Consider the following 17,766-nt stretch of genomic DNA (forward strand, 5'->3'; position numbering starts at 1 on the left):
TTGAAACCTGCTGGGTCATTGTACGCTCCTGTTCATCACATTCTTCTTTCATTATCGGCGTTTGCTATCGTCCTCAAGTCCCCGATACAAATTTCATTCCATGCTTCATCTCTGAATTAGAAGTCATTCGAAACAGGTTTCCTCGAGTCCCTATAATTTTCACACGAGACTTCAACTACCCTGGAATTGATTGGGGCAATAATTCCATTTTCAGCTCTAGCTGGAACAAAGAGGAAAGTCAGAATTTTCTTCACACTCTGAACCCGTTTCCATTACACCAGGTCGTGAAAGAACCCACAAGCGCACGAGGGTTGGACCCTCCCGCGTGTAGCCGTGCGCGGCTTAGCCGTGTCCGGGGAAAGGGGGATCCTGGAGGTTGAGCCGATGCCGGGTGTTCGGACCTTTAAGGCCCCCCGGCGGAGGCAACACACCTCTTTGGCCTCTGCTTCACGTAGACGGCACCCCCGGACTGACCCACCCGGGGGAAATCGGCAGTCGCCTTTTCCTGTCTCTCTCTTCCTACAACCTTCGTCTTTCCCTTACTTTCCACCTTTCCTGTCTCCTTCTCTCTTCTATTTACTTCCTTCTTCTTGGTGGCAAGGGTTAACCCTGTGTGGCTATCCAACCTTGGGTACACCATATTTGGTTATAGTGGCGGCGTACGACTGGCGTCGTGCAGACTTGTATGCAAGCTCTGCCGCGTCCCCGCGTTGGGCTCCGTGGTGGGCGGTCGGCGCTGTTGCCGAATTTTTATATATCTTCATGGAAACTGGTTTCCCCAAACTTCCTGATCGCCCTCAGAAGCGAGGGCGCACCGAAGATGTCTTTAAGTTTTTTGGCAATCGTACACAGAACTTTCCCCGCTTTCATGTCATCCACTCCGATAAGCCTGAGAAGACTGTAAGAATGATCTCACCTTTCATTGTCTCGAAATCTCTGACAGAAGTTTTTGGTCCCGGATACAAAGCATCGAAAATGGCTAGCGGTGATCTTCTCCTAGAGCTCCGCGATCAGAAACAATTTGAAAAACTGTCCAAACTTGTATCTTTTGGGGGTGTTCCAGTCACAGTGACCCCACACCGTACCATGAATACTACCCGTGGCGTTGTATCGGATGCTGATCTGCTTGAATTGTCTGAAGCTGAACTTCTAGATGGTTGGAATGATCAGAACGTGATCAATGTTAAGAGAATTAAAATAAGACGTGACGGAAAAGAAATCAATACCATGCACCTAATACTTACATTTGGCTCAAGCAACCTACCAGACACTATCGAGACAGGCTATGTGAAAATCCGAGTGAGACCGTACATTCCGAATCCCCTACGATGCTTTAAGTGCCAGCGATTCGGCCACAGCTCACAGAACTGCCGAGGCCGCCAGACATGTGCAAAATGTAGTTCCCGTGACCATGCCTCTGAAACGTGCGAAAACGCTCCACACTGCGTGAACTGTGATGGCGAGCATGCCGCATACTCGCGGTCATGCCCGTCTTGGAAAAAAGAAAAAGAAATAGTCACTATCAAAGTAAAAGAAAACATATCATTCAAAGAGGCACGCAGGCGGGTTGCATACCTTCCTAAGGCCAGCTTTGCCGAAGTGGCGCGTCAGGGGGCAGCGTCACAACGGCCTCCGGCGGCTGTCCGACCCACAAGCAGTGAGTCGGCAGTCACGCCATCTGCCCCCGCGGCGGTTGCAGCTAGCGCTGCCCCGTCAACCGAGGAGAAGGGACCATCCACCCCGAAGGTGGGTGCAGCCGAGGCTGCCCCAGCCTCCGAGGCCCCTTCCAGCGCTGGCAACGGCCAGCGCAGCCAAATCCCTCTGGGAGCCCCATCGACCTCCGGGCTGGTGGGCGCAGGGGTCTTGCCCTCCAAGGCGGGACTCCCTCTGAAAACTTCCCGCTCTCAAGAGCACGTGTCCGGCGCCTCACAAGAGGCAATGGACACCACACCTATCCTCAAGGCGCACCAGGCGCCTAAGGAGCGTCGAGAATCACTCGAACGCTTCAAAAAGAACAAAACACCAATTACAGGGCCTCGAAAGGGCTCTGTAATCTAAGGCATCTTTCCGTTTCCGTACACACAGCACTAATTTACATTAAATATGGATACACAAATCATACAATGGAACGTCAGAGGTCTCCTTAGAAACCTTGATGATGTACAAGAACTGATCCACCAACACAATCCAAAAGTGCTGTGTTTACAGGAAACACATTTAAAATCTAAACACACAAATTTTCTCCGACAGTACATAACTTTTCGCAAAGATCGCGATGATGCTGTCGCATCATCGGGCGGTGTCGCCATTGTTATCCATAAGAGCATTGCGTGTCAACTTTTACAGCTACGAACGCCTCTCGAAGCAGTGGCGGTTCGAGCTGTTCTCCTAAACAAACTCATCACCATTAGCTCTCTTTATATACCCCCACATTACAAATTAACGAAACATGAATTCCAATCCTTTATAGATCAATTGCCAGAACCTTATGTTGTTCTTGGCGATTTCAATGCGCACAACTCCCTATGGGGCGACTCTCGTATCGATGCGCGAGGTCGTCTCGTTGAACAGCTCCTTTTGTCTTCCGGTGCGTGTCTGCTTAATAAGAAGGCACCCACATATTACTGTCTTGCCAACAAAACCTTTTCTTCAATTGATCTCAGCATAGTTTCCCCTTCTATTTTTCCTGAACTCGCATGGGAAGTTATAAACAATCCTTACGGAAGCGACCACTTCCCCATACTATTAAGAACACCTAAAGAAAACGAATACCCACCACAGGCTCCCAAGTGGAAGATTGATACAGCTGACTGGGAGAAATTCCGAACTCTCAGTAATATTTCATGGGATGAGATGTCCTCGTTAGGAATTGATGCTGCCGTGGAATACTTTACAGCCTTTTTAATAGATGCCGCAACTAAATGTATATTACAAGGAAATGGCTGGGCATGCAAACGGCGTGTCCCGTGGTGGAACGAGGACTGTAGGATCGCTCGTAAGAAACAGAACAAAGCGTGGGGATTGCTACGCGCCTCTCCCACTGCGGAGAATCTGTTTAACTTTAAGAAAGTGAAATCGCAAGGCAGGCGAACACGCCGACAGGCTAGAAGGGAGAGTTGGCAGACGTTTTTATCCGGTATCAACTCGTATACAGATGAGGCCAAAGTCTGGAACCGGTTTAATAGGATAAAAGGGCGCCAAACATATTCACTTCCTTTGGTAAACACACAAGGTGAAACAATAAAAGATCAGGCAGATTCACTTGGGGAACACTTCGAGAGCGTGTCGAGTTCAAACCATTATTCGCAATCATTTTTGAAATACAAACAAATAGAAGAATGTAAGCCCATAATACGAAAATCCAGGCAGAATGAACCTTATAACCGGCCTTTCAATATTGCTGAGTTGAGAGCTGCCTTGACCACATGCAGGGGCTCTGCGCCGGGACCTGATAGGGTCATGTACGAAATGATCAGAAACTTACACGCTGACACCAAACTTACACTACTCACGCTTTTCAACGCTATTTGGGCTGCGGGAAACCTCCCATCCACATGGAAAGAAGCGATTGTGGTCCCTGTTCTTAAACAGGGCAAGGACCCTTCCTTGGCGGCAAGTTACCGTCCGATAGCTCTTACAAATTGTCTTTGTAAGCTTTTCGAAAAAATGGTTAACCGCAGACTTGTACATTACCTTGAACTCAACAATATCCTCGATCCCTTTCAGTGTGGCTTCAGAGAAGGGCGGTCCACAACCGATCACCTTGTGCGCATTGAGGGAAACATTCGCGACGCCTTTCTACATAAACAATATTTCCTATCCGTATTCCTCGATATGGAGAAGGCGTACGACACTACGTGGCGCTATGGAATATTGAGAGACTTGTGGGGAATTGGCATCCGTGGCAATATGCTCGTCTTAATAGAAAGCTATTTGTCCAACCGTACATTTCGCGTGAAAGTCGGCAATGTATTGTCGCGACCTTTTATACAGGAAACTGGTGTACCTCAAGGAGGTGTACTTAGCTGCACGCTCTTCATCATGAAAATGAACACCCTTTCTGCCTCGTTACCGCCAGCCATTTTTTATTCTGTTTACGTAGACGACATACAGATAGGATTCAAATCCTGCAACCTTACAGTATGTGAAAGGCAAGTTCAACAGGGCTTGAACAAAGTGTCCAAATGGGCAGAAGAAAACGGATTTAAAGTCAACCCCAACAAAAGTTCTTGTGTGCTTTTCACAAGAAAGAGAGGACTCATTGCAGAACCCAGTATCGAAATGTATGGTCAGCGAATTCCTGTGAACAAAGAACACAAGTTCTTAGGCATCATACTTGATTCGAAATTAACTTTCATTCCACACATAAAGTACCTCAAGGTCAAATGCTTAAGAACAATGAACTTACTTAAAGTGTTATCCCACACAGCATGGGGCAGCGACAGGAAATGTTTAATGAATCTTTACAAGAGCCTCATCCGATCGCGGTTGGACTACGGTGCCGTGATCTATCATTCTGCAGCCCCGAGCGCGCTAAAGATGCTAGATCCGGTCCACCATCTAGGAATTCGACTGGCCACTGGAGCTTTCAGAACAAGTCCCATAGAAAGTTTATATGCAGAATCAAATGAGTGGTCACTACATCTGCAGAGAACATACATCAGCCAAACATACTTCCTGAAAGTCCACTCTAATCCTCAACACCCATGTTTTAATACCATTAACGATATGACATATGCCACGCTCTTTCATAATCGTCCTTCCGTAAGACGGCCTTTTTCGATGCGTGTGAGGGAGCTTAGTGATGAAATGCATGTCCCACTCCTCGAGCCCCGCCTAATGCAGCCAGCCAAGCTGCTACCTCCTTGGGAGTGGCAGCACATAGAATGCGATATATCTTTCATGCAAGTTACAAAACACGCTCCAGAGATTGAAATACAAATGCATTTCCGGGAACTCCAATACAAACACTCCTGCACGGAGTTCTACACAGACGCATCGAAGTCACCCGAGGGGGTGTCCTATGCAGCCGTCGGCCCATCCTTCTCGGAATCCGATGTACTGCATCCGGAAACAAGCATCTTTACGGCTGAGGCCTACGCACTGTTGTCAGCTGTAAAGTATATAAAGAAATCAAAACTCGAGAAATCAGTTATATATACGGACTCACTAAGTGTTCTGAAGGCCCTAATGTCATTTTCTAAGCACAAAAACCCAGTAATCAATGAACTCTATTCCGTTCTATGTAAAACGTATATATGTAACCAGCATGTCACCATATGCTGGGTGCCGGGTCATAGGGGCATCGAAGGCAATGCTCTGGCGGACCAGATGGCCACATCAATAGCATCGTATTCTGTAAATCCTACCGCAGCAGTCCCTGTCACAGATCTGAGGCCCTACTTGCGCAGAAAACTGCGGAACTACTGGCAACGCTCGTGGGACATGGAAACAAATAATAAACTGCACGTAATAAAGCCACAATTAGGGTTCTGGCCTTCTGCAACAAAATCACGTCGGACAGATGTCCTACTCTGCCGGCTAAGAATAGGACACACTTTTGGCACACATAACTTTTTGCTCACGGGAAACGAGCCTCCAACCTGTGGTAGATGCGGGGAAAGGCTGACCGTCCTCCACGTCCTCCTAGAGTGTCGGGAAGCCGAACATGACAGAAAGAAACATTTTCCCTTAGCATACCGGCAGCATATCCCCCTCCATCCTGTTATGTTACTCGGAGCAGAACCGCTCTTTGACACTAACGCAGTCCTAGGTTTCCTGAAAGATGTTGTATTACATGTAATTAGCCCATACGTTCGCAGCGCCTCCTCTCTATAGAGGATAGCGCTGTGATAGTTTTTCCGTATAGCACATGCCTCTCGTCCCTTGCGTGTCAAGGGCTCTGGCGAGGCAGCAGTGCTCCAAGTGATTTTACCAGCTTATATATTTTCTATTTTGCATGACTCTTTTCACGATGGATTTTATTGCACATAGAACACGTCATTGTCATCGACATATTCTTATTGCAGATAGATTTTACGCACTCTAGAGCGACTATTCTTAAGGCCCCTATACAGCCACTTTACATTATCCCCATCGATGCCATAACTACATTGCAAACTCATCACCACTGTCTTGGCGCTCTTTGGCCACACTTGGCCCTTGCGCCAATAAACACCACATATCATCATCAACCCACAAGCGATACCGCCATTCTTGATCTTTTATGTACCACGCATCCAAGTTATTTCTGCTAATGTTCTAGAACAAATCAGCGATTGAAAGCTAATTCAATTTAATTATCAACTTAGCGCTAACTAAGGACCATCAACTGAAGATAGACGGTTCGTCTATCTGCATGACAAGGAACTGCATTACCTATGTCAATTTTGATTATGCGTCAGTTTGTCACAGTTGCCCCAATGCATCTATGTATCTCGTGCATGTAATGGTTATCAACTGGCACCTATGTTATGTTAGACATATCTTCAATAAAATATCAGTTGAGAATCAGTGCCGTGTCGTCATTTTATGCCTTCTTTTGTCCTTGTCTTGTGTTGCACTGTAACGAACCTTACTATGAAGGTACCGTATTTACTCTAACCTAATGCGTTCTCTTTTTCGATAAAACAGGTCCGAAAATCGCGTACGTGGCAGAATCGACTACGACCATAAATCTGCATTACCATAACGCCATTGGCATTTCAAAATGCTAGCCTCATACGCGCTTAGAGCCTGGCTCGCGTAGCTTACTTCATGTGCTGTAGTATGTGTGCTTAGTCCACCGTCTGCCTTCCCGTTTTCTGCATTTTTCTCTGTGTCAGAATGGAAGTGCCGACTGTGAAAACACGCCGAGTTCATCACGATGCCACATTTAAAAGGAAAGTGATCATGTGCGTGGAGACAGAAATAAGGCTGCATCACGGCCGTTTGGAGTTCCCGAAACTTGCGTGCGGGACTGGCTTGCGCAAACTGGAGGTGTTCTACTCCAGCAGCTACTGCATACAGTGCAACCGTGTGGCCTCTATTTTAAAAGCAATATGCGATGGAAACAGTCTATGCATCCAGGTGCACCACGCTGTGTCTTTGTCGCTTAGTTTACGCTGAAGTGAGAAGCCGCACAAAGTTAAATTTGCTCACTCCTGCTGCCGCACTTTTTCACTCCAGCATTTTGATGAAGTTTCCGCAGTAAATGAGTGAGACGTGTTCATGTTTGTGTGTGTGCGCACATGAAACCATGTTTGTTAATTCAGTTAGTAAGCGAATGTTTAAAAGTTCATACAGCCGATAAAACTACTATCCTTACTTTTCGTATAGGTGTCTACTAATTAGCTGTAGATGCTTCGTCTTTCGGATGAAGCTGCGACCTTTTTTGATTTATCACAAGTTTAATGCATTGGGAGTAAATCTTTGTTTTACCAAATGAGAGAAAGTTCTATTCTAGAAGCCGGCGCTGGCACGCGACAGGGATCTGCTGTTTACTATGTGTGTGTGGCATTTGGAATGCGAGAGAGTTCCTCGGCAGCACTGCTGCGACCGCGAAGAGATGTCGGCTACGAGGTTCGACTTTTCGCCCTCGTTGCCTCTGTTGTTGCCGAAGTGTCTACTAGCGACAGTGATGAGAACGACACGGAAAGCGACAGCATGGGCGATTCAGGCCCGACAGTGGCAGAAGCTGCACGCTGCGTCAGCCTCATCAATGCAATCGTCGCGACGAGAACAGCGGCGCGATAACGTAACTCTATTCCAAACTAAAAGTATTCCAAACTCCGGCACCCGGCAATGAAAAAGGCGCCCTGGGACTTCTGCAGCACTACTGCGCGCGTGCACGGAGAATACGTAACGCCAACGAGAAATCTGCCATGCGAGTGTTTGCCGAGAAGAGGGGGCTAGCTGAAAAGCTGACACGCAGCTGCAGTAAGTTTGAAGCAGCTGTCGTCGTGTTTGGGCCGTCGTGGCATCAAACGAAAATAACACTCTTGTCACAAGGAGTGAGTAAACAATGCATGTTTTTCCCCCATTCATCGTACTCTCTCCGAGTTCGGCTTTCGACAGGTTCGTGGGCGATCTTGATATTTTGGTTAAACAGTACTACCCTTTAGTACGAACTTTTTCCGAGCTCCGGCCAACCACGGTTTAACGAGATTTCACTGTATAGTCAAATTAAATCCGAGAGCTATCATATCTGTAGGTTGTGTCCTTTACGGTTTTTCTACATATTTTAGCTTGAGAAATACAGCTAGTTCGGCAAGTTCCTTGCGCCACATGGAGTGCCTGGGTATGGGAGGTTTGAAAATATTTTTGCCTAAACGAGATCCAACGCCGACACTGGGTTTTCTGCGACACTTGCTCCTTAACGCTGTCACGTTAAAATAGAATAAAGCTGGGGAGAAGGCGTTCAGATAGTCAGAATGCAGGTGGAGGGAAGGGTCTCTGTGTGTCCTTAATTGGTTCTGCATTAGGAAGAGCATTTGCCTACTCAAAAGCAATGGCTGGGCAGTTGCTATGCCATTTGACCATAAAGATATGAGCCAAAAAGTACAGACGGGCTGCCTTTGAAGATTTGTACTTGCTTATCTTGCAGTACCCACACAAATTAGCCTCCGCATAGAAATATCGAGAACTTTCTTATGCTGTTCTACAGCCATAAACCACATAAAATAACTGACAAAATACACCTGATTATAAGTGCCTTCCTAAAGAAAGCTGCATGAAATGCTAAACAAAAGAAATATTTCAAATCCAACTTACAAACAAACGGCACAACTTCTTGTTGGCTGCACTGGACGGGGGTACCTTTGTGCCTGTGTGGTGGGCTTTACGCTTTATTGCCTCCATCTCCTCGGAAGGATGTCCAGTCTTTTTGAGCATGTTTTTAAACTTAGCCCCAGCACCCACGACTCCTGTAAATGATTTTTAATGAGAAGACAAAAGCCAGTTTAAGATCACAAGTATCAAAAGGGAACAAACTGAGTGGCTACGTGGCACACACATATTCATCAACTGTACCTAAACGGCGCTACAGTGACCTGCTATTACTACTTGTAGATAGGCATTAAGAAAAGGCAATTTGCTTCTACAATAAAGGAAAATTATTAAATGCTGCCAGATTTCACCATGGCTTGAAACAATTGGGCACACAACGTTAAGGGAGACAACCACAAGGTGTTGTGTAGTGTGCATTAAAATGTGTAAAGTTGCTTCTGCTCAGTGGTCCAAAATATTCCTTGCATCAAATGAAGGCGGTGGGAGGCCCTTGTCTTAAAGCTGTGTCCCAAGCAGTTATCTCAAAATGGAAGGACACAAATGCTCTGCTAATGCTTTCCATTTGCACATAGCTTAACCAAGGTTCAGAAAGAAAAACAGGCATGCTGATTCCCTATCATGTAGCTGCATTTACGTTGGGCCAACCTACCGTTACCTCAGTGATCTTTCTTGCAATGCACTGCAAGAGATGTGGCTGTCATCTCTTTGATAGCTGCATCATTCTTGGCTGAAGGAAGAATCAGATTTACTAGGGAGATTACTGAAGCATGAAATTGAAAAACTTGGTGGGATATTTCCTGAGACTGCCAACATGGAATACTTAAATTTTGTATGTCAAGTGTTTGCATTTTTTTGTATTCCACACTGATATGCTCAGATTACACTGAGGTTGGCAGCGCATAGAGTAGTAACAGGGCCGCAAGAATAAAATGTTGAAAGTAGTGCATGCCCTTTTTCACGTCTGTGTCCAGTTCATGTCTCTTTAGTAAATCTTATCGCATCTGGTTTCCATGGCCAGGCAACTACTTTTGCAAGCAAGCTTTGAAAGGAACATTACCATGTTTCAAAGCATGACATCACATGTCCATGCTGCTCTAAGGGTGAATCAGCATCATGCAGACAATGCAGTAGTCCTAACAAAGCTAGCATTTCAGATGTTTCTCCGAAAAACAAGGAAACCGAGCACACACAATTTTGCGAACTCACTTTGTGTGGCCAAAATGGGCAAACAAATTGGACATGGTCCGCAGTCTAAAGTTTTTGTCGCTCTTTGTGATCAATAATGGCACTTTTATTTTTAGTATCAGTATTGGAAATTTTGGACTGAGTATTCTCCATGAGTAAATTATTAGAAAGCAGTCTCTTTTCACTGCTGAAGGTTTCATTAAAGCTATGAGCACTACCAGCTAGATCATTAGGGGGACATTAAAAACAAACGCTGTTAGTTTATACTTACAAAGTATTCATGAAAGCTCCAGTTTCATTCATTCTGTGACAATAGGTTTATTATTATAAGAAAATTAAGGTCACAGTTTTATTATATTTTGCAGGGAAATCCTTCCGCTGGTACATCGGTGAGATTTCCAAGTCGTTCCTTGTATTTAGGCTTCGGTGAGACAGTGAAAGTTCCCAAAAAGTGCAATGTTCAATCTTTGTCTCCAGTACGACATAATGTTATCCATTTTAATGACAAAGAATTAACTAGGCATTAGCAGATGCTATCAAATCCATGACACTACGGCATCTGGTTTGTAGGAACTCAAGACATTTTTCCCCACCTTTTCTGGGTTACCAAACTGCTTTCAGCAGTAAAAAAGACGCTTTTAGTAGCGTAGAAGGCCAATTTACTAATAGGAAACAAATCATTTTTCTCTCTAGCATCCCTTTAACGACATGATAGGAGGGCAATTGAAAAATCCATATTCGTACTGCGGAAGTCATTTTAATTTCTGATCAACTTTCAGGAAAACATTACCTGCTCAACGGTTTAAATTACCATGGGGTAATCTAGTAGTTCTGTATTTTTTAACGAACTTCCATATTTATTAAAAACTTTTTGGCTGAGCACTGAGTTACGGATGATGCACTCCCTATTGCAAAAACCAGCGCCACTGGGACCCAATGCGCCAGATTATGGGCCCAGTGCAGCGCGCTGGGCAGGCGCTGGGCAGGCGCTGGGAAGGCGCGGCGTACTGGGAGGCACTGGCTACTCGTGCGAAAAACAGCTCTAGCGCGTTAAATATACGGTGCCTAGACACCATATATATTTTTTTGAATACAGAAAGCAAGAAAGAGCGCTTTAGTGCAATAAAAAAAAGAAAAAAAACGTAAAAGATAAAACTGCTCCGACAAGGATTCGAACGTCCGACCTGCAGATCCCAAGCCCGTCACTTTACCACTACGCCACACCATTTTTTGTTCTTTATTGCATGGAATTATCCTTACTGTCAAACCGATGCAGTTACATTACATACGATCATACAAGAGAAACAAATTCACAGAAAGTATACAGTCCAATGACAGTTCCAAATTCTGGTAAACAAACACAAGCGTCCAGACGCGAAATCCATTCAGGGACGGGATCATATGTAGCCACTACACTCCGGACTTGAGCAGTCTCTTCTCGGAAGATAGACCTTATCGAGCGAGGTGGCTCGGCATGTCTGTCGATCATTCGACTTCTCCATAATGAATAAAGTCCTAATAACATAAACAAATCATAGGGTGTATGACTGGCTGTCTTTTTGAAAGGAAGGAACCAGATACCATAACATGTGAGAGGAAAGACTTTTTTGATAGTTCTTTGTAAAATGTCCCAAAAAAGAAATGCGTCACGACAAAGTATAAAGCAATGTTCTATTGTCTCGGGTTGATTGCAAAGCCTACAATTTGTATTCCAGGGTACATACAGTCCTTTTTCCTGAAGCCACGTTTTAACTGGCAGTGTGGAGGTGTGCAGCTTAAAGAAAAAGGTTTTCGCTGCTGGCGCAATGAACATTCAGACGGAAATGCGCGGATAATTTGGCATGTCAAAGCCGAGAAGCAGTTTGTTTCGCGGAGCTACGTCTCGTACAGACATGGTTTTTTATTTATTTATTTCGTGTACCCTCAGGGCCAGAGGCATTAAAGAGGGGAGTGGTTACATCAAATACACAAAAAAAAAGTACAGTGCAGCAAAATAGTTAATAGTACAGAAATAGATGGTTCTCGGTTATGCAATGTTATCTGAGTGTTCCTGGAGTGCCGGTCAATAAAATTAAATACGGTGCATGCAGTGCAGTAATACAGTGTTCCGGTAATACAAAAACAGTTATACAATTGGTAGTACAAAAACACGAATGAAATTCTCCAGTTATACAATATTATCTAATACTGCCGTGAAGTGCTGATGGTCAACAATAGTAGCGCGGTTGAGGCTGGTAGGCGATTCCACTCGGCAGATGTACGCGGGAGGAATGAATGAGACATGACATTGGTTTGGCATAATGAAATCCCAACTTTGTTATTGTGATCTAACCTTGATGAAATGTATTGAGGAGGGGAGATAAGTTCGTCGCGAAGTGAAGGATGATGAAATATCTTATGAAAAAGTGAAAGTCTAAGGCCTTTACGGCGAGAGGCTAAAGATGGCAAATCAAGGTTTAATTTCATTACAGAAGTGCTGGCAGTTCGGTTATAATTAGAAAAAACGAAACGAGCAGAGTTATTTTGTACCATTTCTAAAGAGTGAATTAGGTTTTTCTGAAAGGGATCCCAAACTACTGCGGCGTACTCAAGTTTTGAGCGAACTAGTGACTTGTATAACATTAATTTTAGGGAAGATGGTGCCTTAGTGAAATTGCGTTTTAGGTATCCCAGCATGCGGTTAGCATTTTTAATTACGTAAGAAGCGTGCATGGACCACGAGAGGTTTCTAGTAATATGGACACCAAGATATTTGTAGGAGGAAACAGAGTCTAAGGGGAGATTATTAATGCAGTAAGAAGGAAGCTGGTTAGAAGTTCTGGACACGCGCATAAATTTACATTTTTTAATATTTAATTCCATTGACCATGATTGGCACCAAGTAGAAATAGCGTTAAGGTCGGATTGAAGAGAAGATATATCAGTGTCACATATTATTTCCCTGAAAATTACACAATCATCGGCGAATAAGTGAATGTTAGAGGAAACACAAGAGGGTAGATCATTTATGTAAATTAGAAAAAGGAGGGGACCAAGTACCGACCCTTGAGGTACGCCGGACTGTACTCTGCTCGTTTGAGAGTTTGAGTCATTAGCAAAGACAAACTGCGAACGGTTAGAAAGAAAGCACTCAAGCCATGCAAGCAGTCTGGGATCAATGTTAATTCGATGCAACTTAAACATTAGAAGGTTATGGCACACTTTGTCAAACGCTTTCGAAAAGTCTAAGAATATACAGTCGGCAGTTGAAGAGCGGTCAAGAATGACGTTTAGCTTGTGCGTAAATAAAACTAGTTGTGTTTCACATGAATACGTCTTGCGGAAGCCATGTTGCGATGGTGAAAAAAATGAGTTAGTTTCAAGAAAGCTAGCAAGATTAGAGGCAAGTATATGTTCTAACATCTTACATGGAATGGAAGTGAGCGAGATAGGGCGGTAGTTATATGGAGAATGCTTGTCACCCGACTTATGGAGTGGGATCACCTTCCCAATCTTCCATTCATCAGGCAAAGAACCCTTATCTAGCGACTGTTGGAAGATCATTCCTAGGAAAATTGAAGAGTAACAGCTAGTGCTTTTCAAAAATTTCGCGTTTATTAAATCGTGTCCTGGAGCCGAAGATAGCTTTAAAGATGAGATAATTGGCACGATGCCTGCTGGTTCAATGATTATGGGAAACATTGCTTGGTAATCGTAGTCGTGCGTGGATGGAAGAGTAATGTCTGTAGTTGATGAAAAGTTGTGCATGAAAACATCATTAAGCGCGGACGCACATTGATTAGTTGGAATAACATTTCCAGAGCTGTCGATTAAGGTTATTATGTCGTTCGCCTTGGGGTTAATGACGCGCCAGAATTTCTTGGTGTCGGTTTTAAGCATTAAAGGCAAGGTATTGCCAAGAAAGTGATCTTTGGCTTGCTTGAGTGCGGCTACATACTCATCTGCCGCCAGTTTGTATTTGGTCCAGCGGTTTACGCTAGGTGAACGTTTGGCTAATTTGTGCAGGCGTTTCTTTTTATTAGACAGGCGCTTGAGACGGATGTTGTACCATGGGGCGTTTAGATTACATGCAATGGTGCGCAGTGGGATGTATTTGTTTGTTAGTTGAGCAATTTTTGTAGCAAACATATTCCAGTTGGTCTGAACGGTACGGCTGTCGAAGTTGTTTATAAATACGTCTAGAAAAGCAGATAATTCGGCGTTAATGGCTTCAAAATTTCCTTTCGCGTAGTCTCGAAAAGATTTGAATTTTTTACCGGTTTTTGGCCGCAAAATATTTATGTCGAACGAAAGTGCTGAATGATCGCTCAAGCCGGGTAAATAGGTGATGTCGGAAACTAGGTCAGGCCGCGATGTTAATACAAGGTCAAGTGTGTTCTCAACGGATTCGGTAGTGCGTGTGGGTTGAGTAACAAGTTGTGAAAGTGAAAAGACAGAGCACATGTCTAAGAACTCATTGGCTAATGAAGAAAAAGGGTGTAAAGTTGGAGGTTCAGTATTCCATATGATGTTCGGTAAGTTAAAATCGCCAAGCAAAAATAAAGGTAATGTAGGATGACGAGATGTAACAATATTAATGACATCATGCATCTCATTTACGAAATTAGATGAATAAGTTGGGGGGCGGTAACAAACGCCAATGATTATCTTCTGGTGATTTATTTCAGTGATGGCCCAAACCGTTTCGAGGTCAGTATTGACATGAATACACTGAGATGAGAAATCTTTAGAAATGGCTAAGAGCACGCCGCCTCCCTGACGCTTTGTACGGTCACAACGATACAGTGAAAAATTGTGTGCGGTTTGAAGAATTTCGTTATCGTGAATCTGTGAATGTAGCCACGTTTGGGTAAGCACAAGAATGTCGGCGTTGCAAGTATCCAATGCAGATGCTAAGGAAGTGCGCTTATTCATGACGCTTCGAATATTTGTAAAGAACACAGATACTATGCATGATTCTCGTCCACATCCCCTCACGTTTTCCTAACTGGGCACGTGCTGGGAATTTGGATGCCCGCCGTTATCTCGTGGTTCATATGGCGCATGCTCGTTGACGGTGTCTGTTGCCGGGTCATAGACGAACTGTTTTTTATTCATTATTAGTTTGGTGTACCTTAACTGGAAAGGGCATGGTTGGGGCTGGCTTTTAGCGTACTCAATTAGTTTTTTACAGACGTGACGGGTGGCGGGCGAAAAATCTTCGGAGGTAGAAATGCCCTTTTCTTTCAGCTGTGCGCGCATAGAAAGTACTTTGTCTTTTATTTTCGTGTTGGTGAATTTAACTACAATTGGGCGACACTTATTAGGCGTGTAGTGACTAATGCGATGAGCACGTTCGATTGCCGTATCAGGCAGGCTGTCGATTACACCGGTTAGTGCTTCTCTTATGCGTGATTCGGACTGTTCCCACGATTCCCGAGAGTCACGGATGCCATGAAATATGAGGTTGTTGCGTCGCGATCTGTCCTCAAGTTCGTCAACGCGCATTAGTAAAGAGTCTAGCCGAGTTGTTTGGGCTTGAGCGGACGCCTGAATGCCAGTCATTTCATCGTGGAGATGGTCTAAAACATTTGTTTTTTCTTCAAGGTTGTCTAATCTTTTCTGGATACATTCCATTTTTGTCTCGATGTTCTTTTGACCAACCTTAATAGCCTTGACGTCGTTAACCAACTCGGCCTGACCCTTAGCAGATTGTACAGAACGAGCCTGAAGGTCTTTTAACAGCCGGAAAAGAACTTCCGTCTGCTCAGAAGGATTTGATGGCAAATTCTGCAGCTCGAGTAATGCCTCAGTACGCGTAGTAGGACCGGGATTAGTTTCCACGTCACCTGAGCACAATAACAGCAACGCCATAGAGAAACAATCTGCGACAATTTCTGGTACAGGCGTGAGTTCCAGTTGCTGGGCGATAGCGCATCAACCACGTATGTACGAGACGTATCTCTGCGAAACAAACTGCTTCTCGGCTTTGACATGGCAAACCATCCGCGTATTTCCTGCTGATTTCCTGCAGAAGAAGCCGTGTGGAACGGCTGTGCTCTAAAATGCTCTCTGCTGGAAACAGCGTATCGGCCCCAGGCCGAGGATCGTCGACCCCGTTTTTGAACGAAGATGCAAGCTACAAAGTTGTCCTCCCGCGTCTACCAACCGGTAACGATGTTTTGAATTCTATTTTCCTTCATGCGGACTTGAGTGGCCGACCATACCGTGCTCCCGACTTCCGAGACGCTCTGCTTGAGGTAGTGAATACTTCAGATATTGTAGGTGTCGGACAGTATCAAATGAGCCATGTATGGATGGTTACTTGCGCTAGTAGTGCGGCAAAACAGACTCTCGTCGCCTGTGGTGAGCTCCGTGTCAAAGGGCTGAAGTGCATGGTGATAGATCCGGAGACTAAAAACATCAAGCTTAAATTACTATGGCTTCCACCTCACCTTGAAACACGACGCGTTGAAGAGGCATTCCAGGCCTATGGTCAGGTGAAGTCGGTGGAGAGAGAAGCATGGAGATGCACTGGCATGGAACAGTGGGTGACAACAAACCGGGAGGTTTCCTTGGTGCTCAAGGACAATATCACCGTAACCTCAATACCGCACACTATGTCCATTTATGGACACCAGTGCCTCGTACTTATCCCCGGTAGGCCTCCTCTGTGCCTTCGTTGCAAGCGCGTGGGACACGTTCGACGACAATGCAGAACACCGAGATGCTTACAGTGCCATCGATTTGGTCACTCAGCGGACGCCTGCGTGTCCACCTACGCCAATAAGCTTCGTTCTGGGCAATATAGCGCAGACGAGCCACAACTGGACCACCTCATGGATTCTACAGAGGTAGTAGATGCCACCGGAGAGACTACAGGTGGCATTAGGGACGAGGACCAGGAGCCCTTGAAGCCAATGCCAACCAGTCATAACAGCTCAAGTAATACAAGCGAAGCTTCCGGCGAGGATGACTCAGTTTGCCCACCTGGCCTAGCAAGCCTTAAAGACAAGCCCCCTGATGACAAGGAAGAAGAGGAAGAGGCGATGGACATCAGTAAGGCCAGGAAACATCCGGCGCCATGCAACGACGAAGCAACAGAATGTGCACTACAGGCCCCCGAGAAAGTGTCTCCTAGTGCTCAGCAAACTCCCTCTCCTGGTGATAATGTGCCCCACCGGTTATATCAGCGTAGTCAGGAGAGTGGCACAAAGAAGTCCAAAGGGAGCAAGACCACAGATTTACCTGTGGCCAAGGGCAATGAAATACAAAAGCTTTAGGTGAGCAAAATGGCTACCGCCTTCACCCTCCCCTTATGTGTAGCGACACTCAACGTACGTGGGCTGAGGAATATAAGGCGTCAGCAGCAGTTACTACACGTGCTTAGGCAGCATGAAGTTGCTGTTGGTGCAGTGCAAGAGACAAAGATATTGTCTGCTGGTGATGTCAACCTTGCGCTGCAAACTTTTCAACCTGATTACGAGGTGTGTATTAGCCAAGCATGTGGTGCTTCCGCTGGATGCTTTTTGTTAGTCAGAAAGCAGTTAAATCATTCTTCATTGTCGCTGCGTGTTGATGGGGAAGGCCGCCTTATATGCTGTGACCTCTCTTTTCATTCCCGTAATTGGCGATTTATTTGCGTTTATGCTCCCTCAAAAGTGAGTGACAGGAAGGCTTTCTTCCTCTCACTTGCTCCGCTCCTAGATACTGACAGAGATTTGGTACTGTTGGGAGACTTCAACTGTGTTTGTCATTCCAGAGACCACTCATACCTAACTAATCGTTATGATGCAAGTGCTGCTTTCCTGCATCAGTTAACGGAAGATCACAATC

At 45.1% G+C, this 17,766-nt stretch overlaps 1 protein-coding gene across 1 annotated transcript; it reads left to right on the forward strand.

The window, feature by feature from the left end:
- Positions 1 to 15,986: 15,986 nt before the first annotated feature.
- Positions 15,987 to 17,213, forward strand: LOC142563467 (uncharacterized). The gene has a single exon (XM_075674020.1). The coding sequence runs from the start codon at positions 15,996 to 15,998 to the stop codon at positions 17,211 to 17,213; it is 1,218 nt and encodes a 405-aa protein (XP_075530135.1). The 5' UTR covers positions 15,987 to 15,995.
- Positions 17,214 to 17,766: the final 553 nt, after the last annotated feature.

Source organism: Dermacentor variabilis, chromosome 11 (genome assembly GCF_050947875.1).
Source record: "Dermacentor variabilis isolate Ectoservices chromosome 11, ASM5094787v1, whole genome shotgun sequence".
Lineage (NCBI taxonomy): Eukaryota > Metazoa > Arthropoda > Arachnida > Ixodida > Ixodidae > Dermacentor > Dermacentor variabilis.